At 42.7% G+C, this 26,125-nt stretch overlaps 1 protein-coding gene across 5 annotated transcripts in view; it reads left to right on the top strand.

Annotated features, from left to right (window-relative positions):
- ADARB1 (adenosine deaminase RNA specific B1) overlaps positions 1–26,125 on the top strand; it is a 90,912-nt gene that overhangs the window by 45,603 nt on the left and 19,184 nt on the right. For all 5 annotated transcript variants that reach the window (XM_054209371.1, XM_054209373.1, XM_054209374.1 and 2 more), the window contains 5 exons: positions 927–1,858; positions 14,482–14,596; positions 16,691–16,859; positions 17,369–17,517; positions 18,105–18,273. In XM_054209371.1, the coding sequence (XP_054065346.1) occupies positions 927–1,858; positions 14,482–14,596; positions 16,691–16,859; positions 17,369–17,517; positions 18,105–18,273 (1,534 nt within the window). The remainder of the gene's footprint in view (positions 1–926; positions 1,859–14,481; positions 14,597–16,690; positions 16,860–17,368; positions 17,518–18,104; positions 18,274–26,125) is intronic.

The raw sequence follows: 26,125 nt of genomic DNA, 5'->3' as shown, positions 1-26,125 counted from the left end.
CTTTTTTTTCCCCCATTACAATGTCATCATTGTGATTGTGCAGCTTTTGTCACACTTGTTTTTTTCAGACTTAAGAGAGGATCTTTATCATGATTTTTGGGTTTGTAACTCTGTGACAGCAGTTTTCTTACTTTGCAAGCAATTACAAAATAGCTTGTAAATGAGAAATACAAGGTTTCTTAATAGAAGGCTGTATGGAAATATATAAAGTAGTCTTGTGGTCATGGTGGCACAGTGGGCAGCTGTAGTTCCTGAGTGATTTGGGGTGAGGTGAAATGAAAGTCTAGAAAAAGCGCAAAAAATAATTGCATTTGGACAATACTGAATAGCTAAAGAGAAACAAAAGCATTCAAACACTCATCAGTCAAGGTGGCTACCAAAGAACTGCCTAATTTTTCAGGGCTCGGGTTTTATTTATTTATTAAAATTAGTGAGAAAAATAATGTAACATAAATAAGAATAAAATAGCGTTAAATATCCATCTTCTAGTACTGGTCTTAAGCATCCATTTTTATTTTACTAATGGTAGTGTGGTAGTTCTTTGTTTTATAAGTGTATGCTACTATAACTTATATTTCTGGTTTAAAGCATTTTTCAGGCCTAACATAACTTAGGAGTAAAAGTTTTGTTCCAGCATGATTTCAATGAAAAAAAAACCAACAAAAAAAACCCCAAACCTGTAGTGTTTTATTGCTATATGATTGTATCAAATGCCTAGTTTGAAAATCATTCTTGGATATGTTACTTCTTCAATTATTGAGAGGTTGTATTGCGTTATTATTATCTCTGATCCTATTGCAAAACTTTTAAGCTGTGAGCACACATCACTTAACCAGTTACAAAGAGAGATAAAGGAATCTATAAATTTTGCATTTACAAGATCCTGCAACGAAGGCATTGTAAGTTACTCTTTCTGGGCACCACAGGTTCGAGCAGCACCGATGTTAAAGAAAACCGCAATGTGGACAACGTTCCCCCCAAGGACAGCGGTGGGCAAGGTGCCGGGGAGGGGACACAGCTCTCCAATGGCGGTGGCAGCAGCAGCAGAAAGCGTCCTTTGGAGGAGGGCAACAATGGCCACTCCAAATTTCGCCCAAAGAAGAGGAAGAAAACACCCGGCCCTGTTCTGCCAAAGAATGCCCTGATGCAACTTAATGAGATTAAACCTGGATTACAGTACAAACTCCTGTCCCAGACGGGGCCGGTCCATGCCCCCATGTTCGTGATGGCAGTCGAAGTCAATGGGCAGGTATTTGAGGGGTCTGGCCCGACAAAAAAGAAAGCCAAGCTTCATGCCGCTGAGAAGGCTCTACGATCTTTCGTCCAGTTTCCCAATGCCTCGGAAGCCCACCTGGCAATGGGGAGGACTCTGTCAGTCAACACGGACTTCACCTCTGACCAAGCGGACTTCCCTGACACCCTTTTCAATGGTTTTGAAACGCCGGTCCCTTCCGATGCTTCTTTTTACCTGGGGTCCAATGGGGACGGGTCCTTTAGCTCTAGCGGGGACTACAGTTTGCCATCATCTGCTGTAGCTAGCAGCCTGTCCCAGTCACCTCTCCCTGCGCCGTTGCCCTATCCCTCCGCCAGCGGGAAGAACCCCGTCATGATCCTCAATGAGCTACGGCCAGGGCTGAAGTACGAGTTTCTCTCGGAGAGCGGGGAGAGCCACGCCAAAAACTTTGTCATGGCCGTGGCAGTGGACGGTCAGACTTTTGAAGGCTCAGGAAGGAATAAAAAGCTGGCAAAAGCTCGGGCTGCTCAGTCAGCCCTGGCATCCTTGTTTAACATGCAGTTGGACCAGACCCCATCTCGACAGCCCATTCCCAGTGAGGGCCTCCAGTTACACTTGCCACAGGTGAGAAGCCCTTTGGGTTTTGTTGATGTCTTTGGGTAATGACCAAGAGTATCCAAGTCATGCGTATTAAGTTAGCTCAGACAGCATTTCTGCTGTTTCTTCTGCTTTTGTAGATGTGTGTATGCATATAAATATATACATATGTGTGTATGTATATATGTATTAGGTGATTTATCCACTTACGGTTTCTGACAATTGCACGAACTCTTTGTATTCTGTTGGACAGAGGGAGGCTTTGTTGCTGATGCTTTCAGCCTTGATCACGTCATGTAAGAGAGCACCAAGCCCAGTGCAGTGCCAGCTTGGATTATGGTTTGTGCTGAGGAAAGGTTGAACTGCATCTTGCTCATCTTAGGCAGCAAGACTTAGATGGAGTTCAAGTCAGAATTACTGCTTTAAATAATATTATTACTTGATACAACAGTTTTTAGCAGAGAAGAAAATCGTTCTCTTTTGCAAACTGAAATTATTGGCAATAACAGAGCTGAATAATGTAAGTCAAGGACAGATTAAATGAGGCTGAGGCAGTTGCCATGAATTTCCAGGGTCTAAATAAAGAACACATTCGCAGTGCACCTATCCAAGACCTGTCTGTCCAAATCGCTGTCATCTAAAGCATTGTGCTCTGATCAAATTAGTTAAGAAGTATATGTAAGTTACTTAGGCAAGTAAATCTGGATGAGGAATAGTTTGAATCAAATAATTAATGAACTAGGGAAAGTATCAAACATACCAGACATAGACCAGAAATTTAAAGTATCTAGAATGGAGTAATTTTAAAGTTTTTTAGTGAAGAAAAATTCTCCCTTATTTGCTTGCTTGTATTTCCCACCAGTCAAACTACGGTAATGATTGTTCAACTAGCCTCTTTCTACTGTGTCTCTTGGGTCTTTTTAATGCTATTACATGCCTATCTATATTTAAATACTGACCTGTGATGTTTTTGCAACTTTCTATTTGTTTATTATGAGAATTTCAAGGCTTTGACCTTTTCTATCTCAAAAATATTGGTTTAGATTTCATTAAAATTATAAGATACTGGTCTGATTTGTTAATGTGGGGTTTAAGAGTATAAGTAGATGTTGTGACTATTTTAAGTATTTTTTCTCAAAAATGCATGGACAATATGCATCTCTTAGAAATTCCTATATGCTTTCTTTTTTGATGTCGCACAATTATTGCATTATTGATGACTGTTTCCTTCATTTTCAAATCTAGGCTCATGCTATTTCAGGTAGTTATCACTTCTTCAGTAGATTCAGTAATTGCAGACTGCATTCTCTACTGTGCTTTTAAAAGTAGACTTGGCCCCCGACACCAAAAAAATTTCACTGCCAGTAATTTATGTGCTATTAGTTCTTGAATCAGCAAAATGGTGAAAATTCGAACTGGAATAGGGAAGTGGGAGAGAGCATGTGGTGAGACATGAAAGAGGTGTCATTCTAAGAGGATAAAGTTGTTTCTTCGTCCAGCAGCCCAGTGTATAACAGCTTGCACGATCTCTTTTCTTCACAAGACTTTGATGGACTGCTGGGCAGCGTTGTATTTTTCTGAGCTCCTTGCCTTTGTCAGGTTTTCACCCAGGTAGCTATCACAGAGCTGCTGGGATGATCAGGGCATTCAAGCCCAGGGTACGGTGTTAAAAAAAAACAACAAAAAAGCAACCCACGCAAACGCTATTTTTAATTTTTTGCAGTGCTCCTGCACTGACCTTGATACCCATATTGTGTACAACAAAGCATGGCCCAGGGCTAGCTTGCGTTTCACCTGTCTTATAGGTGTGCACTGAAAAAGGCTGACGCGGTGTGGAGGAGGGTCCAGTGAGCTTTAGGAGTAATGCCGAATACACTGGGTGGGAGGGGGGAGGTTGCTGTTACTGCCTCATGTAGGCCTGATTCAAAGTCGGTTATTTATTCAGAGGCTTTTGATCAGCTTGTCATCAGGACATCGTGGTCCTTTTGCACTTCGCCGTGTTGTATTACTCTGCTTTTAATTATAATTGGCTGTCAAGTTCTTGGAATTTTATCAGGTCTGTTACATATAAGTGATTTTAGTCTGGTATCTATTAATGATTAATAAGGGATTTAAGCATTTGTGATGTTTTCAGGTCCTGCTTTATCATCATCTTTTTTTTTTTAACTCTGTGAGTTGTTTTATGTTTTACAGAGTGTTTACTCAGGATGTGTAAAGATGTTAAATTTGGAGATAATCTTGAAGGGGGTAAAGTCACAAACGTTGGAGAGTACAGGAATGATGTAAATGGAGATAGGATTTGTTATAAATCATAGACCAAATAAAATGCTGATTGGACTGGAAAAAAATGGAAGCTAGAAACATGCAATGGCAGGAAAAATCCAAATACCAAGTGCTCAGTGGAAATAATAAAAGTACAGTGCGGTTGTGCTGATGAAGATGTTGGAATTGACTGCCTGAGTGGCAGGTTCAAAGCCTGTCAGTAGCTGTTGTGTTAAATTGTGGTGTGTGGTGAGGAAAAGCGATATAGCGGAAAGAATCGAGAAGAGATGATCCCTGCTCTGGAGGTGGTGGTGAATATCGTCTGAAATGCATATCCATGATCCCACACCTCCTGGTAGCTGCAGGTGCTCCGTGGGAATTTAAATGCAGAAATACAAGTGTAAGCTATCAAATGGTACAGAAGGGCAGTTGACATCAGAAATCAGCTTCTAAAATGGATGTAGGTATAATTTTATGGTCTGTAGAGTGGGTTATCGAGGTGTGATCCGGGGGTTTAATACATTTAAAACCAGTCTCTGTGAAGGAAGCTTACCTGCTTGCTTACAGCTGGACCTTTTGTGAGGGACAAATCCCTTTGCTGGGAAAGTGAGTTAAAGCCAGTAAGTCACTCGACATGTGCCTCAGAGTGGGTGAAAATGCCCTGCTGAAAAAATCAGCACTCATGCATTTATTATCTTGGCAGCAAGTGTGTTAAAATAGAAGAGGTTGTCAGTCTTGCGTTATAGGGAGTTCCCTCTCCAAAACAAAGAAAATATTTTTATGGTTAGCTACACTTTGTAAATTGATAGCCACCCTCACTTTACTTCCCACCCCTCGACGCAAGGGGGTGACCTGTAGTCTGCAATAAGTCACAGATGTACCAAAGGCTCTAAAACGTGTGTCCTTCAAGTTTTATTCTTTTTCGTGGAAGAAAGCTGCATTTTTCAGCATACTTAGATTAATATAATTAAAAACTTTAAGTGCGTGGCTTGTCATGGGTCTGCAGATTTGGTCGGTGATGAGAACTGGAGAAGACAGCGAAATGTGAACAGTCTTTTAAATGACTTCTAAAAACAAAGGTGTTACGCGTTTATAGATGAAGCGTGGAAGTCGACACGACCAGGTTTTTAAAAAACTGTTAGTGCAAAGCCCAAATCTGATTTCTGGCAAAAAGAGTATTGTTGGGCACTTGACCACAGCAAGAGTCATGCTGGGCCAGGCAAAAGCTCCTTCTCGCACATCATCCTGCCCTCAGTGCCACGTCCCTGCCAGCAGCCCCAGCACTGGGAAGCGAGGGGTTTGCAAGGGGTGCGGGTGCTGGCTGAGGCCATCTCCACCGATGGCATGAGTCCGGCCACTGAGCAACACCTTGTGCATCTCAGGACATGAGACAAGGACGTCCTTGGACATCTCAGGAGCAGCGGATGCTCTATTTGGACTTCCCTATTTCTTCTCTTTACCACCCAGAGAGAAGTCTCCCAGAGATAGCTTGTTTTCTCTCCTTTTTTTCTTTCCCCTTAGATGCTCCCTGTTTCCCAAGGAAGGCCATGAGGAGTCTCGCGTCTCTGTCAAAGGTGGGATGGTGCTGTCTCTAAAAGTAGTACTCAGGCCAGTACCAAATGCCTGAAAAAAACTGAGAAAAGGGCATATTGGTAGCAGTACTTCCCTAGTAAGTGCTTCTAACCTTCAGCAGTCTGTGTCTCAAGGGTTTTCTCAGACAGAAATGATCTCTTTCTATCTGAAAGTCCTTGATGGATTATTGTTTTCCCCCATGAAATTCAACCCTTTGCTAAACTTCTGTAACCTTTTAGCTTCCACCGCACCTTGTAGCAATAAGTTCCACTGTTTAAGTATGTATTGTGGGAAGAAGAGTCTCATCTTGTTTTGAACGTGCGGCATGCATCCTGGTGTGCCCTAAGGCACTTGGTGGCTTTCAGTAAAGTTTGCTGGTCCAGGCTGCCGGCATTACTGTTGGAAACTGTTTCTGTCAGACGGTAGGAACCTGCTGGTGGAGGTATCCTCTTTAGGTCACTGATGGCCTCTGTTAGGAAAACCTCCCTATGAGCTTTATAATGATATTTCCCAGATTTCCTCAAGCTGTTTACTTAAAGAGACAGCTAATTAGTCAGGATACAAAGAGGTGGAAATCACAGTATTGGAATTGTAAATATTGACACTTAAAAGTAGTTAGATTAGTGAAAGCTGGACTATTGTGACAGAAAGCAGCTTGCACTAGACAAATAAGCAGTGTAGCTGCAGATAAAATTAATTTTAAAAAATCCACTAGAGAGAATACTTTTAATCATTCACCTAATTGTGTTGCAAATTCAATTTAGCCTGTGGACAGGCGTTGAAACAAAACATAAAGCAGAAGGAATGGTGAACTTGGTGAAGCAGGCTTTAAACTGAAGGGCTTGGGGGGTGGGGTCCAGGGTGGCAATGCTCATGCCAATTTAGCTGACTGGAATAAGCCAGGCCAACCAGAGCAGCGACAAATGTTCCTTAGCTGACTCCCAAGATGAGATCCAGAAGGCCAGCCAGCTCAATGGTGTGAATGGCTCTGGTGGATCCTCTTGCTCCCCTCCAGGGAAACCCACATGCTCAGCTGCCTCTCTGAAATGCCTGTGCAGCAACACACACAGCACAGGGAATGAACAGGAAGAACTAGACATCTGTGGGCGGCCATGGGGCCATGATCTCATTGCAATTACGGAGGCATGGTGGGATAGCTCGCATGACTGGAATGCAGTCATGGGTAGCTATGTACTTTTTAGGAAAGACAGGCCAGCAAGACGTGGCGGTGGAGTTCCGCTCTGTGTGAGAGAACAACTGGAATGTAGTCAGCTCTGCCTAGAGGTGGATGAAGAGGGTGTTGAGAACTTATGGGTAAGAACTAAGGCGCAAACTAATATAGGAGACGCTGTTGTGGGTGTTTACTGCAGACCACTGGAGCAGGAGGAGGAAGTCAATGAGGCCTTCTACAGATAGCTGGAAATAGCCTCATGATCACAGGTCCTGGTTTTCATGGGGGACTTCAACTACCCTGACATTTGCTGGAAAGGCAACATGGCCAGGCATGTACAGTCCTGAAGATTTCTGCAGAGCATTGACGATAACTTCTTGACACAGGTGGTGGAGGAACCAACGAGGAGAGGTGCTCTGCTGGAGCTTGTGCTGACAAACAAAGAAGGACTGGTTGGGGATGTGAAGGTCTGGGGTAGCCTTGACTGCAGTGCCCATGAGATGGTGGAGTTCAGGATCCTGCCTGGAAGAAGCAGGGCAAAAAATAGAATTACAACCCTGAACTTCAGGAGAGCTGACGTTGGCCTCTTCAAAGACCTACTTTGAGGAATCCTATGGGCTAAGGCTCTAGAAGGAAGGAGGGTGCAAGAGAGCTGGTTAATATTTAAGCACCACTTCCTCCAAGCTCAAGATAAGTGCATCCCTAGGACCAAGAAATCAGGCAAAGGAGGCAGGAAACCTGCATGGATGAGCAGGGAGCTTCTGGAAAAACTCAGATGGAAGAACAAAGTTTACAGAATCTGGAAAAAGGGACTGTCCACTTGGGAGAAATATAGGAGCGCTGTCAGAATATGCAGGAATGCAATGAGGAACGCTAAGGCCCGCTTGGAATTAAACCTGGCAAGGGATGTCAAGGACAATAAGAAGGGCTTCTTCGGGTGCATCAGGAGTAAAAGGAAGACCAGGGAAAATGTGGGCCTGCTGCTGAATGAGGTAAGTGCCCTGGTGACGGAGAATGCAGAGAAGGCGGAGTTACTGAATGCCTTCTTTGCTTTAGTCTTTATTGGTAAGGCTGGCCCTCAGGAACTCCAGACCCTGGAGGTAGGAGAATGGAGCCTGGAGTAAGGAAGACTCTCCCTTGATTGAGGAGGATTGGGTTAGGGATCATTTAGGCAAACTTGACTCCCAGAAATCCATGGACCCTGATGGGACCCGCGAGTGCTGGGGGAGCTAGCAGATGTTATTGTGAAGCTGCTCTCCATCATCTTCAAAAGGTCATGGAGAAGAGGAAAGGTGCCTGAGGACTGGAGGAATGGTAATGTCACACCAGTCTTCAAAAAGGGCAAGAAAGAGGACCCAGTAAACTGCAGGCCCGTCAGCCTTACCTCCTTCCCTGGAAATGTGTTGGAACAGCTCATCCTGGATGTCATCTCTAAGCATGTAGAAGAAAAGAAGGTCATCAGGAGTGGCCAGCATGGATTCACCAAGGGGGAATCATGGTTGCCCAATCTGATAGCCTTCTACAATGGAATGACTGGCTGGGTAGATGAGGGGGGAGCAGTGGATGTTGCCTACCTTGACTTCAGCAAGGCTTTTGACACTGTCTCCTGTAACATCCTCATGGGTAAGCTTAGGACGTGTGGGTTAGGTGAGTGGACAGTGAGGTGAATTGAGAACTGGCTGAATGGCAGAGCTCAGAGGCCAGTTGGAGGCCTGTAACTAGTGGTGTTCCCCAGGGGCTGGTATTGGTCTGGTCTTGTTCAATATATTCAATGACCTGGATGAGGGGACAGAGTGCACCCTCAGCAAGTTTGCCGATGATATAAAGCTGGGAGGAGTGGGTGACACACCAGAAGGCTGTGCCGCCATACAGAGAGACCTGGACAAGCTAGAGAGTTGGGCGGAGGGGAACCTAATGAAATTCAACAAGGGCAAGTGTAGGGTGCTGCACCTGGGGAGGAATAACCCCATATACCGGTACAGGTTGGGGGCTGACCTGCTGGAGAGCAGCTCTGTAGAGAGAGACCGGGGAGTCCTGATGGACAACAAGTTGACCACGAGCCAGCAATGTGCCCTTGTGGCCAAGAAGGCCAATGGTCTCCTGGGCTGCATCAAGAAGAGCGTGGCCAGCAGGTTGAGGGAGGTCATCCTCCCCCTCTGCTCTGCCCTGGTGAGGCCACATCTGGAGTACTGTGTCCAGTTCTGGGCTCCCCGGTTCAAGAAGGACAGGGAACTACTGGAGAGCATCCAGCGAACGGCTACAAAGATGATCAAGGGACTGGAACCCCTCTCTTATGAGGAAAGGCTGAGGACCTGGGCCTGTTTAGCCTGGGGGAGGGGATCTTATCAGTGCTTATAAATAGCTAAAGGGCGCGTGTCTGAAGGATGGGACCAGGCTCTTTTCAGTGGTGCCCAGTGACAGGACAAGGGGCAACAGACGCAAGCTAGTACACAGAAAATTCCATCTCAACGTGAGGAAAAACTTATTTCCTTTGAGGGTAACAGAGCACTGGAACAGGTTGTCCAGAGAGGTTGTGGAGTCTCTGTCTCTGGAGATATTCAAAACCCACCTGGATGAGTTCCTGTCCAGCCTGCTCTAGGTGAACCTGCTCTGGCAGGGGGATTGGACTAAATGATCTCTGAAGGTCCCTTCCAACCCGTGCAATTCTGTGATTCTGTGAATGGAGTGAGAATCAGTACTGCAGTGGCTACTTTCACTTGAAGTGCTGTGTTAATCCCGGTTCAACCTAAGGCAGGAGAAAACTATAAAAGAAGTATTCAAATATAGGAAAGATACAAAATAATGATGAAAATGATCATAGATCTGGGAAAGCTGCTTCTGCAGAGGTGCTAAAGAGCTTTAGGCAGTTTATTGCAGTAGACTGCTTAGTGTACATAGGAGAATGAGAATGTAACGGTTTCAAACCTAGCAAAAAGATAATATCGGATGTGTTTGTTGGAATTAATGAATACCATGTTGGAATAATTGCTATGGAATTGGCAGAAATATAAAAGATACATTTGCATAAGCAGGGAGTGAATCTACTGCCAGGTAGCAGTTCCTTTAAATAAATACAGGAAACTTTGGAGCACTAGAAAATAATTACCCTGTTTTATTAGCACAGATATGTTTGTACCTTCTCTGAACCGTATGTGCTGGTCACTGTCAGAGGAGAGGTAATAGACCTTGATTTTTTTGAGCACTGCTGCTGCTCATCAGCTTGTGAAAGTTCACACAAGCCCTGTGAAGGTAAGAAGAAATAAAGTTGAGGGAGAATATTTGTGCTTGAGAAGGATCACTGGAGATCCAAGGAGGGCACAAAAGATTGGGAGGTGTTGGGTCAGGTCCCCAGTGAGAGATGGGTGTTGTCAGCTCATGCAGTGCCCCTGCTCCTGCTGCCTTTGGTTCTACCATGCAGGTCCTCATCAGCATTCATCTGGGGTCGTCTCTGTGGCTTGCCAAGGTCCTCCTTCAGATCCAGATAGACCTGAACCTCATCAGCTTCAGAATATTTTAAAACATGGATGGTCAGGGGAGTTCCGCTACAACATTGCTGCAAGAACTATATTAACCAAAATCAGTCTGTATGTGTAGGAAAGAAGGGAATTCACTGTCACTTCAACAGAGAAAGGAACAACGCACCCAAAATAGCTTTGAGCTCACATGCCTTAACGAGCAAGCTGTCAGCTATTTTAGGTCTTTCCTTTTCTGAATTACCCACCTTTGAATAATGATTTAATGCAGGAGCGGCGGTAGAGAAACTGTGTGTCAGATGCTAGGGCATTCACTGGGAAAGTGAGACACAAGTTCAATTTCTGTTCCAATTAATATTTATTTATGTGAAAGGGAGTAGCGTCAGGAAAGATCCCTACCCAGGCCGGTCAGTGGCCTGGGTTTGATGTGGACACAGCTTCAAGTCCTTGGTTTCGAGGTGGGGACAGCAAGGACATAATTTTAGGCCATTAAGTCTTGTTCCCGGCACTGCAGTGGTTTGCCTTATTCCCATCTCTTCCATATTCTTAGTGACTATGTTAATGTAATAGACCACCTGGGAGAAAAGGGTGATTCTTCTAATTTATTGGGTGAGTATTCTTATAAAAGATGAAAACCGTAGTAACTGAATCTGTAGACATCTAATAGTGTTTATTCCTCACTACCCACCTGTTGTAATGCAACTTGGATATCAAATAGAATAAAACAATCTTTAATATAATTGCCTGTTTCCTGGCAGTTATTTTTCCCCCCTCCCCTACAGTTCCTCCTGTATTGTTCACATCTCTAGCAGTTGTTTTGCCTCACTTGAGTTCTGCATCGTCCTTCGTATCAGCCCTCTCCAGTGTCTGGCTTCATGTTCATTCAAGCGTTTTTAGGTTTCCTTACCAGCAGCCTAGCTCCATGCTGTTTGAGGGGCAGCCCCATCCCATCCTTCTGTGCCAGCTTACACCTTCCCAGAGGGACTCACTATGTTCTAGCTTGAGGGTAGTGAGACCCTGGAACAGGTTGCCCAGGGAAGTTGTGGATGCCCCATCCCTGGAGGTGTTCAAGGCCAGGCTGAATGTGGCTTTGAGTAACCTGGTCTAGTGGGAGGTGTCCCTGCCCATGGCAGGGGGGTTGGAAGTAGATGATCTTTAAGGTCCCTTCCAACCCAAACCATTCTGTGTTTCTGTGATTGTATACCAACACCACAGTTTCCTCTGCTTAGTTTATTATGTGAAAAGAATAATATTTTTGGAAAAAGCTAATGTATCCACACTGTATACAAGCATCATACCAATTACTGTTCAAGTAGCCTTTTTGTCAGCAATATTGGCAAATAAGTTGACCATGGGTTTCTTCCCAGAAACACCTGGCAGTTTCAGTTCCCACCTCTTGATGAGAACTTCCTCAAGCCAGCCCTGGTTCGTACAGGGAATGGACGATTGCGTACCTCTGTAGATCAGTGTCCATTTGGCTAGACAGGTTGAGGATCTGTAGTTTGGTGTTACAGGAAGAAGGGTTCCTCTGTGTTCACCTTTGGCAACTGATCAGTTTTGCTTCGGCATTTTGGAATCACCATTTCTGGTATGTATTGAACTTTGGTTTTTTGTGTAGCTCAGCGTAGGAGAAGTGTCCTCCAGTTACCAGTGATCACGCTCACTTTTCTTCAGCACTGGTTCAGCACAGTTTTACATTGCCTGGTAGCTTGTCAGCTGCCAGCCATGTTCTCCTGTCCAGCATGTCATAATGTAAGGTAGAGCAGAAAAATATATGTATTACAGAAACGAGAGTATAAAACTTGCCGCTAGAAAGCAGGATCCATAATCATGCAGTGAGCCTGTGGATAAAACACTGGAATAGAGACTCTATTTCTTGTCCCTGCAGTGATCTGCCGACATGGCTACAGGGACGTTAGTTATTTAAGCCTTTGGTTTATTAATTTCCCATTTCTAAACCCAAGGTGATAATAAAACTGTTGCTCATTATTTTTCTTTTGTGTATTTACCTTAAAGCTCAGCTTTCTGCATTAGATGAGTACTAGCACAATTACATGCAGAGTGTGTGCTTTGTGGTCATGGTGCTGTCAGATCACAAATTGTAACACAATTTTGGGTCCAGCAGCAAAAATACCTTAGTTGAAAATCAGTGCCTGACCAGACATGTTTGTAGCCTCTGACCAAAACTGCGTTCCTGAAAAATTTCTCAATCTGTTGATAAAATTTTCTGAGTTGCAGTCCATGCAAATGCATCGAGAAAATTTGTATTTGCAACGTTGAGAGTCTTCTGACTCTACATGTTGTGCAATTGCAAAACATTGACCAATGCTTGGTGCAGATGTGACCTCAGTCACCACTGGCTGCTGGTTGCACTCTCCAGTCAGGTTCTAGAAAAAGCTGTTGAGCTCTAAAATCATGACACATGAGCTTTAATTATTGCTTCCTTGGCTGCTAACGCTTTTCCAGAAGGAAGTTAACATTAAGAGCTCCTCCACGTTATTTCTAGGCTGTCGGTTCTCATGAGCATTGTTAAGAAAATGGCGGTGAATCAGGCTGGCAGTCTTCAAACCCTCTTTTCTTTTTTCCTTTCTTTTCTTTTGACCCTGGCAGATTTTTTTTAGAACTGACTGTGTTCAACAGTTTGAACGGTTTTAAGTGGGTGCCCCCAAGCTCTGTATACTGCTGCCCATCAACCATGTTGATTTGCCTCGGGCCCTCTGAAGTCGTGAGAATGGTGACCTTCTTCCATTAGTGAGAGCCCCAAGACGGTTTGTAAGCAGAAGACTCAGCCACAAGCATCCTTTTGGGCTTGATGTAGTTGGTTACCATATTGGATGCTCTTGGGTATCTAAGACAACTGCATGGCACTGTGTCCTTCTGGTGTGTCAGCCAGTGGGCCAGGTGATTGCTCCAGAACATCTCAGGTACTGCTGGGTGCCAGTACCCAGGCAACTGGATCAAACTCTTTATGCCTGGTGCTTCGAGATAGGGACCTGAGCTCCCTCCTGGGATTGTCCACTCCTCCTCTCTGGCTGCTGGTGCCGGTGCTGGTGAGTGGGGGCAGGCTGCCCTGTCTCTCCTGCCAGCCTGGGGATCACTCTAACATGTAGATGGCTCTGACATGCCATCTAACATGTAGCTTGTCTTTCTCAGCCGCTCCTTTGGGAACTGGTTGCTCTGCTAGCAATGCTGTTGCATGGATTGTCCTGGTTTTCGGTTTCTTTTCAGGTGAAAATTCAAGAACTCGATCCTGACTCATCTCCTCTATCTGTTACAGTTCCAGCTCCCTTAAAAACAGCAGGTGACATTAGCTGCAGTGTTGAGCTGAACCATCGTTCAACAAGAGCAGGACTGGTATACTGAAGCTTTAAAATTAGAATTTAGCCCCCCTTACAGTATGGCTGATGTTGCTTGCTAACCTTGCTGGCAAGATACGAGGTTGTGACTGTTATTGTTCAAGTTTTCCTGAAGGTGAAAGAGATAAACCTTTCCTAATTTTGAAATAGTTTAATTTAGGTTATACATTGACATTTTCTATTCCTAAATTTGTATATGTCTTGTAAAAATAAGAAATATAAAGTGTTTAACCAGTGTTTAAAACAGATGTGTTCTTATCTGTGTAATAGCTAGATAATGAATTTGATTGTTGTAAAAGGTTTACATGTTGATTTGAGGAGCCTAGTTTTTGCACTTCAATCTTATTGTCAGGTCCAATAGTGAGCATACTGAAATGATGTGTTTTGAGGTTTGAGCATGAAAGCATAAACTTATCTGTCTATCCAGTTGTTCTCCTAAGCCTCAAATGTTCATAACGATCATGAGCATTAGGTATTTTGATGCTTGGCTTAGGGCTATCTAACCCTGTTTTAATAGATGTGGAGCACACAGAGCTCTGCTTCCACTTATAAAGAGCTGTGAGTGTTCAACGTGCCTGAAAACTGGACCTAGATGTCTCCTTGACATACTGCTGATGCCTCAGTGTCCATTCATTTAATTTATTGTATCAAATCATTTAAAAGTGCAAATCTTTATAATGTAATGCTGCTGTAATTTTTAAATTACTTGCTTTGGCAGGAGGGTTGGACTAGATGATCTCCAGAGGTCCCTTCCAACCCCTATCATTCTGTGATTCTGTTTAATTTTCTAATGGGCATTTCTCTGTGATCCTACAGGTTTTAGCTGATGCTGTTGCACGCTTGGTTGTAGATAAATTCAGTGATTTGACAGAAAATTTCACATCTCCACATGCGCGTAGAAAAGTCCTTGCTGGAATTGTCATGACAACAGGTAAAGGAAAAAAAAAAGTATTATTTTAACTGCTTGAATACGAGTCCTCTGTTTTCATTCTGGGAAACTATTTTTTTTTCAGTCAACCAGTATTGAAATATATTTATACTATTTAATCTTCAAAGAAGTGCACTAAATATAGCAATTAAATCTTGGCTAAAGATAATTATAGAAAAATGACCTGCAAATACCTCTGTTTCCACAGAGTTCCTGTCTTCTGCCTGATTGAAACATCTGTGATAACTCATGGTCTACAAAATACATGTACCTTTTAAAATTAATTGTGCAGTTTTTTGGAAGTAAATCTAAAATAAATTTCACCACATTGGTCACACAGATGGTATTCTTGGCTTTTGGCATATTATATAAGAAATTCTGCTTGCTTTCCAAGTTTTTAAGGTTTTGCACTTTGCTAACTTATTCTTCCTGTACTTTATTCTTAGTGCTTTGTCATTTTAGTAAAAGTATCTGAAAAGAGTAGCTTATGTTTTGGCAGCTGACACGGGCATGCATGTAGTTATGGATGGTTATGGAGTTACGTGGTTATGCATGGTTATGGATATCCCTTGGTCACTGTGGCTCAGCAGTCCCAGCTGTGTCCCCTCCCAGTCTCTTGCCCACTCCCAGCACGCCGACCTTTGGGAGGTTTGGAGAGAAAGCCTTGACACTCCTCAAGCACTGCTCAGTGACAGCCAAAACATTGGTGTGGTACCAACACCGTTCTAGGCCCAAATGCAAAGCACTGTGAAGAACATCCTGTAGTTTTATTTAATATATTTTGTGTTTTGAACAAGTTTTAATTGTAATTACAGTCCTGTGTCCACAATTCCCAGAAGGGCTACATGACCGAAGAATTAAGACTTAATTAACGTGGGAATACATTTTGATTAACTGAAAAAATAGCTTTACACAGAATTAGAAACCGTCTTTACATGGATACGTGTGTGGGGAAGCCCTGGAGTCAGATGACCCCATTGTGCAGCCTTGTGTTGCAGCTCGTTGCTTCTCCTCCAGCCCCACGGGCAGGAGGGGGCAGCTAGCTGCAGGTTCATTTTTTTTTTAAAGGGCATATATTTCATCAGGAGTGAGAGCTCAAAGAGCCCACGTCACAATTACCGTTTTAATTACTCAGTTACCAATTCCCTCGCTACACCCCTTGTATCAGCACTGCCATCATGCATCCAGGTGGTTATGGGAGGATCCTCCGCTCTAGGTGCTTAGGGTGTGTCGAAAGGGGTTTTTCCTGCTTCGTCATACTGCAGTAACTATTCTGTGGGAGGGAGAAGGCAGAAGGCATTTGGCAGGGCTTGGCCTCTTTCTGCCTCTGCCTCTTGGCCTCAAGAGCTTCAGCGGAATTAGCGTGGCTTGTTGGGGCTCTTTTCTTCTGAGTGTTTTGCTAGAGGGATGCGACATTTTGACCTGCCTTTCTGAATTCTTCACGCCGCCGCTGACCTTTTTTTTTGTGTGCGATAAAGGCATTTCTCTGTGTAGAAAATACACGAAATATTTCTTTAATTCTATTATATGGAACCATTTAATACCAAGAACTACACTTCTAGAAGCACTATACTGCGGATAAGCTTTACAGTGGTTTAAGCATTTCAACTACTTCATTCCCTAGTCTTACCTTTCCTGTTGTTCCCTTAATACCCTTCCGTAACGTGTTGCTGTTTTAATAAATCAGTGCCTTTCAGATTCCTAAAGTTGCTGTGACAATCTGCATAGGCGGCCAGAGGGTACATGCTGGAAGCTGGCTGGCTGCCTGGGGCTCAGGACAAAAACACTGTATTTGCAGCTCAGGCTTTAATAGCTCTTCCTGAAGCAGCAATTTTTCTCTGCAGGTTTTCAATTTCTAACTCATCTGAACTCCACCATGAAGAACTCACAAGAACCATAGGCCATACTGGTATGGGAAGGGTATGGCTGAGTGAATCTTTTGCTTTAAAGAAAATATCAGAAGAAAAAAGATATATTTTTTTTCAAAAGAAGCAAGCACAAAAAAACCAGGAGCATTGTTTGGGTTCTGCAGGAAGATCACTTGCTAGGTTTTTTGTGATTTTGATTTCATCTTCCTCCTGAAATTTTGTTTTGCAGGTACAGATGTGAAAGATGCACTAGTAATAAGTGTTTCTACAGGAACAAAATGCATCAATGGTGAATACATGAGTGATCGTGGTCTTGCATTAAATGATTGTCATGCGGAAATTGTATCTCGTCGGTGCCTGCTTAAATTTCTATATACACAACTTGAGCTTTATCTAAGGTAAGCTGGAGGAAAAAGGAAAATGAGCTGATCACAGGGAGCTGAAAAGGTGTCTGTGTAAAACAGCTGTCTTAATTATTTCAATGTGAAACACTTGTCCTGTTGCATTAGGATGTTTAATTGAAAACCCAGGCCCTTTGCCTTAAAGTTTGACTTTAACAAAACCTGTATTCAGTTAGGTGCCAATCATGAGAGGGGAGGACAGAAAAAAATAGTTGTGAATCATTTTGTAAACTGTAAATATGTAAATCAAAATAATCTCAAGTGTGCTAAAGGGTGGTGATGTTTCATTTGCTCGTAAGTGCCTGAAAGTTCTTGACATCTGGGGATGTCAAGGGCTTTCTACTTTTTGTCTCGATGGTCTTTTGTTATTTTGAATAACTGTTAGATTTATACTATAAAATTTCCAGACATCCTATGTTTGTTTTTAATGCCTATTAAGACTGCCCATCTTATGGTTATTTATGTGTTAATGTCAGTTTTGACTCTAGCTTTGTTCTCTGTTTCAGCAATAAAGAAGATCAACAAAAATCCATTTTTATCAAATCGGAGCGAGGCGGGTTTAAGCTGAAGGAGAATGTGCAGTTTCATCTCTATATCAGCACATCTCCTTGTGGCGATGCTAGGATTTTCTCACCACACGAAGCAGCACAAGAGGGTATGACAGCAGCCCTACTCAAGCAAGGCAGTTTAAAGTATTCTTTGAGCACGTACAAGGCACAGTTAAAATTTAGGTGTCTTCTTTCCCTTTAGTGTAGATGTCTGTTAGACAAAGATCTCTCCAAAAAAAAAACCTGAGCTGTATGGTAGAAGTTAAGTATAGACTGCTGCACCATGTGGTCTTGAAGAGGCTGAATGCTAGCCGAGATAAGCCAGTGAGTCTGCAAGTATTTGTGCAGAACTAACGTTATTTCCATCTTTTAACTGTGATTGTCTGCCTGCCCCTTTCTTGATCTGTCCATTAACTTTATTCTAACGCTGTAACGCACAGAACAGAATTGAAGAGCTATCTGCTGCATATTACTCATTCATGGAAAGCTTGGTTTAATTGCAAGTGTGTTTTAGAAGACAGTAATTGTGAGAGACACCTGATGCTGTAGCTAATTTGCAAGGAGCAATAGAAATTTTTATGCAAGCCAGCCGTTATGCAGACAAATAGCTTTAATCAACTCTTCTTGTTAATGCTATCTGTAAAACACCTTGAGACTATTTCTCAGCTGATGGTAAGTGATTTTTGTCATTTAGATCAAGGGGACAGGCATCCAAACCGCAAAGCGAGAGGACAGCTACGGACAAAAATAGAATCTGGGGAAGGGACCATCCCTGTGCGCTCTACTACCACTATCCAGACGTGGGATGGTGTATTGCAAGGAGAAAGGCTGCTTACCATGTCCTGCAGTGACAAGATAGCAAGGTGAGATATCGAATGGTTGGTTTCTCTGCTATTGCTTTTTATTGCATGAACGGAGGGTTGCATGATACCCGTAGTGAACATGCAGGTTATTGATTGGCTTTTTTCATTGCTTAGATGTAGTGTGGGGGTGGCTGTAATTCCAGTGATAAACCTCCGATTCTTCCCCTGCGATTGGTGTCAGGCCGTCTGCTGGCTTCAGAGGCAAGGTGAAATCATCTGTCATTCCAGCCACTTTAAGTCATGACAGCTTTGTTTTGTCTTTATATCACTGGGAAATAGCAGAGGAATGCTTTTTTATTTTTTTTTTCCTAAAGTAGCATAGCAATAACAAGACAGTGCAATAAATATATTGCATTAGTTACATTTGGATAACTTGCTCTGATGATATACATCCTTGCTCCGTTACTGGAAGTGTTCAAAGTCAGGTTGGATGGGGCTTTGAACAACGTCGTCCTAGTGAAAGGTGTCCCTGACTATGGCAGGGGGGTTGGACTAGGTAATCTTTAAAGGTCCCTTCCAACCCAAACCAGTCTGTGATTCTGTGATATCAAAGATACATACAAGTTCCATGGAGAGATTTAGATACGTATTATTTTATACAGGGAAAAAGCGTTCCAGTTAAAAAAATCTTAATTGATGGGCACTTTTATTTTTTAACTTTAAAATTATTTTAATTTTAGTTTAAAAATTTTTACCGCAGTTAAGTATTTTGTTTCCAATACTAGTGCTTTTATTTATATTTGATCCAATTCGTTCTTTCCTGTACTTTTTGACAAAGGTTAAAAGATTTATTTTTTTTTGTTCAAAGTTGTAAACGGACAAATGATTACCCCCCCAAAAAAATAGCAGCACCATTCTTTAACAAGTATCAGAAGTATGGGAGTGTTGCAACATAATTTTTTGAAAAGACTGTGTGTTTGCAACCTCCGTGTTCTTGCAAAATAGACGAGAAATGCCAAGGTTTTCAGATTACGATATTTTAATTATTTTTTAATTAAAATAGCTCTGCTGTTTCATCAAGTCATAATTAGTCTGATGAAAAATTTATAAAGTATATTAAGTTGGAACTATTCTTGTGAACTGTGTATGCCAAATCAAACATACAGGAGGAAGGTTATGTATTGTTCGTCCGGTCTTGTCTCAAGTAGTCAGCATCTCTATTGAAGGAAGACGTTTTACTTTCCTTTAAATCCCCTTAATGTAAATGGATAGGACCTTTCAGAAGCTAGGACAGTGGGATGCTGAAAGGTAATTATACAAAATTGACATTTCCACTTCTTTTATAATATTTTCAATAACATTCACCAAATAAATTTCCCAGCTTCATGCCAGGGACTTCTCCCAACCACCCAACATGGTAATCGTGTAACGTTCATTTGACTTCTATCACGTCATCATTGCTGTTAGTGCAAATAAAAAAAAATGAAGACAGTTGTTGAGCTAGAACACATTTGACTATTTTGTTGATTTTGTGTGATGCAGAACAGAATCCATCTCTCGCTTGCGTAGCTAGCTGTCACCTCTCCTTGGGGCTAATGGGAATAATTTTGTTTGTGCCAGTGAAGGAAGCAAATAGAACCCTTTGACACAGAACAAAGACTGTATGACGGGTAAGGAGGCCCAAATTTTCATATTCTTTTTTTTTCTTTTCTTTTTTTTTTTTACATTTCCCTGACACTTATGACCGTGTTTTGTCCATTTACATTTGAAAGAATGCATTGCTCTGTAGTGTCCAGCAGTCAGTCCTCCAGTATGCCTAAGCCCTGTGAATTTCCACTGAGCTTTCCCAAAGGTTCACAGTCCCAGCCTGGAAAAGACGTGCTTAAATTCAGGGCGCAGGATTGCACAGGCAGGAAAACTCCTGGTATCTGAACAGGCTCATCTGTGTGGATTATATGTATAATCCAAGGTGTTATTTCCAGCCTCTCAGTGCTTTGTTGCAGTGTGCTGTCTAGCACCCTCCTGAGCCTGGTAGGAACATCCAAGAAAAATTGTGAGGAATGTGGAAAGGCCATGAGTGTGATACCATTTGGGTCAGAAGCATTAGAACAGGATTATTATTACCCTCTGTCTTAGTCCCTGGTGGCACTGCAGTATGGTGTTAGGGTGGTTCCTGTGAGCAGAGTAACTGTTTTGGGACATTAATATACGTGCATTTTTTTTAACTGTATCCTTACCTTGTTCCATGATACTTTATTATTTTTGTCATTCTCCTTTTGATATATTTTTCTGCACACATTAGTTTTAAATTTTTTGGCCTCAAATAATTACTTAACTTCTCACGAAAACATTCCAGTTGTGGGTAATGTCTTGCTGAGAAGAGGAAATTTTTTTTTCATCCTGTTTCATTGCTAGGAAGGCTACAGGAATTGAGAAGTGCTTTAACATTAGGTTGAATTCTCAAAGGGGAAGTCATTGGTGCTCTTCTACGCTAAAGAAGGGAAAAATTATTTCTGATAATCTTTTGTGTGAGAGAACATCACATCCCATGCACTGGCCTCATTTTGTCTTATTCAGAGTGGGAAATCCAAATGGATGTTTGTAACTCAGTCTTTCTCATTATTTCCCCAATGTCTTCGTCGTCTTGACCCTACCAACTAGTTTTCTGGGACTGGTGAAGTTGCATAAACACTTCTTAAAATCCTAGGCATGCTCACTGAAGGTCGCATGTTCTGCAGCTATGTCCATGCCCATCCATCTGTCTTTGAGTTTGAGAGTTATTTTTAAGTGGCAAACTCCATGGTGGAGCCAGGAGCCAGGTGATGAGAGTAAAGCCCCACTGGATGGGTGTCCACAGCAAGCAGATCATGACCTGCCCAGTGCTTGTCTATAAAACCTCAGGTGAGCACACTGCACAGAGAGTATCCTCTGTAAACAGTCACACGATTCGTGTGCGCAAATCTACAAAGGCCGTTATTGGGGTATAGTCTGTAAAGGTGGTGAGATGTAGTGATTTGAAAGAGCATTTCTCTGGAAGCTTGGGCACAAGATTACTTCATAGACAAGGTAGGGAACATGGCAAAATCTTGGTGACAAGGAAAATCTGGTCTTTTGGAGCTAAGCTAAACTGTGAACTGTAGAACAAAGTGGGGATACAAGGCATCTCAAGCTATACCCCAGGGAGACATCTCAGCAGCGTTTCTGCATTGAAGTAGTTTTTGGTTCACAACTAAAATTTTTCAGATGGCTGAATTTTTCATGCTTAACAAAATATACTCAACGGAAAGCAGGGTTTTTGTATAAGAAAAAGACTTCATCAAAAAAAGGTGGTCTGCAGGTACAACTTTGGTGGAAATTTCTCAAAAAATAATAAACCTCATCAAATAAGAGAACTGTATGTAATTATGCATTATTTCTTCCTCATAGCAAACAGTGAATATATGAGTATGTGAAATAAATCATGAGTTTAGAGAGGAATCAGCGTAAAAGGGAAGAGCTGCGGATATCATCTATCTGGACTTCTGCAAGGCCTTTGACATAGTCCCCCACAACATCTTTCTCTCTAACTTGGAGAGATACAGATTTGATGGGTGGACTGTTCGGTGGATAAAGAAGTGGCTGGAATGTTGCATCCAGAGGGTAGTGGTCAATGGCTCGATGTCCAGATGGAGAGGGGTGACAAGTGGTGTCCCTCAGGGATCCGTACTGGGACCGGTGCTGTTCAGTATCTTCATCAATGACACTGACAGTGGGATCAAGTGCACCCTCAGCAAGTTTGCCAACAACACTAAGCTGAGTGGTGCGGTCGATGTGCCTGAGGGACGGGATGCCATCCAGAGGGACCTGGACGAGCTGGAGAGGTGGACCCGAGCAAAGCTTATGAAGTTCAACAAGGCCAAGTGCAAGGTCCTACACTTGGGTCGGGACAATCCTCATTATTAGTACAGGCTGGGGGATGATGTGATAGAGAGCAGCCCTGCGGAAAAGGACTTGGCAAGGGTATGTAGCAATAGGCCGAGGGGCAATGGTTTTAAACTAGAGCAGGGTAGGTTTAGATTAGACGTTAGGAAGAAGTTCTTTACAGTGAGGGTGGTGAGACACTGGCACAGGTTGCCCAGAGAGGTGGTGAAGGCCCCATCCCTGGAGACATTCAAGGCCAGGCTTGATGAGGCTCTGAGCAACCTGATGTAGTTGAAGATGTCCCTGCTTACTGCAGGGGGGTTGGACTAGATGGCCTTTAAAGGTCCCTTCCAACCCAACACATTCTATGATTCTGTGAATAATATGAGGTTACTAAAAGGATACGTGTTATATGTCAGTCTGACCAGATGTAATTTGTTGCTTCTCACAGTTTGCTCCATCTTGCATCATTTTGCTCAGCAACGTGGCCCCACTGAAATCAATGAGATTCTCTGCAGGAAAAAGCATCCAGTGCCTATTTACTTTCTAAAAGCAAGCTAACTTTCAGCGGTGTGCTTTCAGTAGTGTATTCTCTGATGGAGAAAGTGTTTTAGGAGACTCCCAGCACCCATGCCCAGGTGCTGCATCCCTCCTGCACACTGCATCTCCCTGCCTCTCGGCAGTGGTCCTGCAGTTGTTTGTGATGCTATGCTGTAAACCACAGTCGAGAAACTGCCATTTCAAAAGACAAGGCCAGGGTTTTGTTTTTAAAAACTTGACTCGTTTCACTGATGTGACTTTATGGAGAACTGTACAAGCAATAAACTTAGCAGGCTGAGGAGGATCAAGGTGGCGATAGGCAGAGTCCTCTTCAGTCAGGCTTGGCGCTGGGGAGATGATAGGGTGCAACTTCACACTTCATAGCAACAGCAGATTTACAGCAGCCTTTGACTGTCATCCTCCTTATGGTTTTTTAACTGTTTGGAGCTGCTTAGCGGCCAGATAAAGTTAGAATTTCTTTTTCCTTGTCCCAGAAAAGCAGCAGTAGCTCACACGTGTAGTGATGGGAGCACTGAACCTCCGAATCCAGGTGCTAGTAAGGGCCATTGCAGTGTATCGGCTGGCTGGCTGTGGAAAAAAGAGCTGTGGTTTTGATTTGCAGCTTTTGTTTCCCTTCTCATACTTAAATACTTGTGTAACTATTGCTAGAAAACGTTTAGAAATTTTGTTGCCTTATCAAACATAGTAGGGCTTACATATCAGCTCAATGAGCCGGTGGTAGAGAGTGAACTGAAGTGCTTGGTGACTCTGAATGATCATCTGTCTCGCAAACAGGAGCTCTGAAGCGAAGCACCAGTTCGGGATGAGTAAATACGCCTTTGTTAGAACTTTCTGGCTTTATGTCGGGTTGCCTTTCCTTGCTCTGTGTATCGCTTGCAGAACTGCAGAGTTGAAGCTGAACAGAGTATTGCAGGCTACTGAACGCGTGGCTGGCATTTGGCTGCAGGTTTACCCATCCGCAGCAGTGCCCCAGTTTCCCTGGCATTAGACGGCCAGTTTGTTGATGGAGAGCTGTTCAGCCCAACAGCCGTGGTCTTACTCAGCAGCTGATTAAATCTCCATTAACTGTAATGAGATCTAGACCCCCAGCTCAAATCAAGGCACTTGTATGTAAGTGCTGGCAGTCTGGACCTAAATCCTGTGGCTCATGCTTTATATCAATATAAAAGCTTGTATTTTAAATGTCATTTTTATTTTGAAGTTTTATAAAGGTTGTGAAAGAAAATTCTTGTAGTAACTTAAAACTAGAACACTCAGAATATGTAAAATACTGTCACAAGAGGCATTGGTTTTACGCTCAGCTAAGGCAAGTCTCTCAGATTTTTCCAGTGAGAAATTTTACGTTGGGGGGTGTCTCCCTGCCTGCTGAGGTGTTCTTCCCCTTCGGCAAAACTCTCATCTACGCACTGTACTTTAGGCATTTCAGCATCGCCATTGGCGTGCTGCAGCATTCCTGTGTTCTGCTTATGCTGATTCTTTAGTGCTTTTCTCTGTTTCAAACTGTTTTAGCAATAGCTGGAACTCGGTTGCAATGTGCTTTAGAGCTTTTCTCTGTTGCCATTTTCCTGTTTTAATGGTGAGAAAAGATGCTGCATGAGTCCAGTCTGCTCTGTGATCTGCCCAGTAAGACTGGACCCAAGATCAGGTAGTTTTACATGGGAGCACTGCATTTTTGCCCATGGCCGGTGCAGGAGAGATTTAAACTGCTGAATTAGTGCTTGGGACAGTTATCTTCTGTTGTCACTTTCTTGAGCCATCAAATGCTCTTAAATGAGGACTGAGCTGCAGGCAGGGTCTATGTCTGCTCTACTGCAGTGTGGAAAGGTTCATTTCTGTGTTATAAAGTACATCTGAGCCTTGGAAGGTTTGAGTTTGTAAGCTAGATTTACGTCACTTCAGTTACTTAACCCTTTTCTGATACTATTTTTAATGTGAAGAAAAAATCCTTTGCTTAATTGTTTCACTGGAAAGGCAACACTGACTTTAATAAAGTTTTCTGTAATAACTTTTTCTCTTTCTGCTCTGCACCTCACAATTTATAGTGAAATACAGAATGCGGCCCATTAACTTCAAAAGAAGTTGTGGTTTCAGTAAGCTTTAGTACTAGATTGACAGCATTTGTTGGCATGCATACTGACTATTTGTGCTCATAAACTGGAAAGATGAGGCAGTTTTACCATTTCAGGAGGCAATGCCTGTGGCCTTTTGAAAACTGTTGCATGGTATTGGTGTAGCTTCTTCTCAGTTTATATCTGTAATGGTTGTTTTTAGTGTACATGCTAATGGAAGTGAGAACTTAACTGTTTGACAGGAAGAAGCACAGAATAAAAAAGGAACAAGAAGAAAGTCACTGTGCAGTCCTTCCTTTTGAATCTGTTACAATCTGCAGAACTTCATTTGGGTTTCGTGTTTATCTCCGTGCTACTACCAGTTTCTGATATATCTTTCTATAGACAAGTATATGAATTGGAATTTAAAGCTAGTTTTATAAACCTAACCACTTGCCAACCCTGCCTAATCAATAGTAAGAGCTTGAGGCTTTGGTTGTATGAATGGTTTCTGCAAACCTTGTCCTTGCAGCAAGCCAGCTGCTCCGAATCCAGTGCTCGTGAGCATATACCGCAGCGGTAGACATGATGCAGCACACCCCAGCAAAACAGCAGGCGTGTGAGCAGTCACAGAGTAGCTCTTGTAATACTAGTTCATACAGCTCGCCTTGCAGAAGCTTGTTCAGGTATCCGTGCTCCTCTTATTTTAATCAAAAGAAGTTGAGCAAGACAAACTTCAGCTTTCGTTTTCTGTGCCAGAGAGGGTCGCCAAATGTGGGAGGAAGCAGCAAAATACAAGCTCTGAAAATACTGCAGGCTGAAGGAAAGAAAAAGGTTTGGAAAAGGTCTTATTTAGGGAGCTAGGGCTTGCCAGAGGAATGCTTTGGCCTTTTTCTAAAATGTCCATCCGTCACTCAAGTACTATTCATGAAATGTAAAATGTGATGTGCCTCACTGAAGGGAGCTCAGACTGTGTGTCTGCATGTTTCAGATATAATTGTAAGACCCCAGTTCGCAATGCTTACTCTTGAATTCTTTCCAGATGTTTCTTCCATAATATTATCGGCATCTGTAGCAGTCCATATGCTTCTCTATGCTTAATGTAGGCAATACTGCAAATAATAAGAAAATACTCTTGTGATTAATTCAGTACTTGAAATATCTCTCTGCTTACGAAATTCTAGTCATGGTAAGGTCCTTAGAAAGGCGTCTAGGCCCTGGGAAACAATAATTTCCACTTTATATCTTTATCTGTCATTGGGGTACAAAATACACCTTTATTCAATGTAAAATATGCCTTATTTTTTATTAGCACAGAATTTTTACTCATTCATCAGGGCCAGCTTTTTTAATGACAGGTGAGTAAGCTAATGCACATAGCCTCCATTTTCATCCTTAGTAAA

The sequence above is a fragment of the Rissa tridactyla genome, chromosome 7 (assembly GCF_028500815.1).
Source record: "Rissa tridactyla isolate bRisTri1 chromosome 7, bRisTri1.patW.cur.20221130, whole genome shotgun sequence".
NCBI classification, from domain to species: Eukaryota; Metazoa; Chordata; class Aves; order Charadriiformes; family Laridae; genus Rissa; species Rissa tridactyla.
The sequence above is the reverse complement of the archived record's forward strand: the minus strand, read 5'-3'. Positions and strand labels throughout refer to the sequence as shown.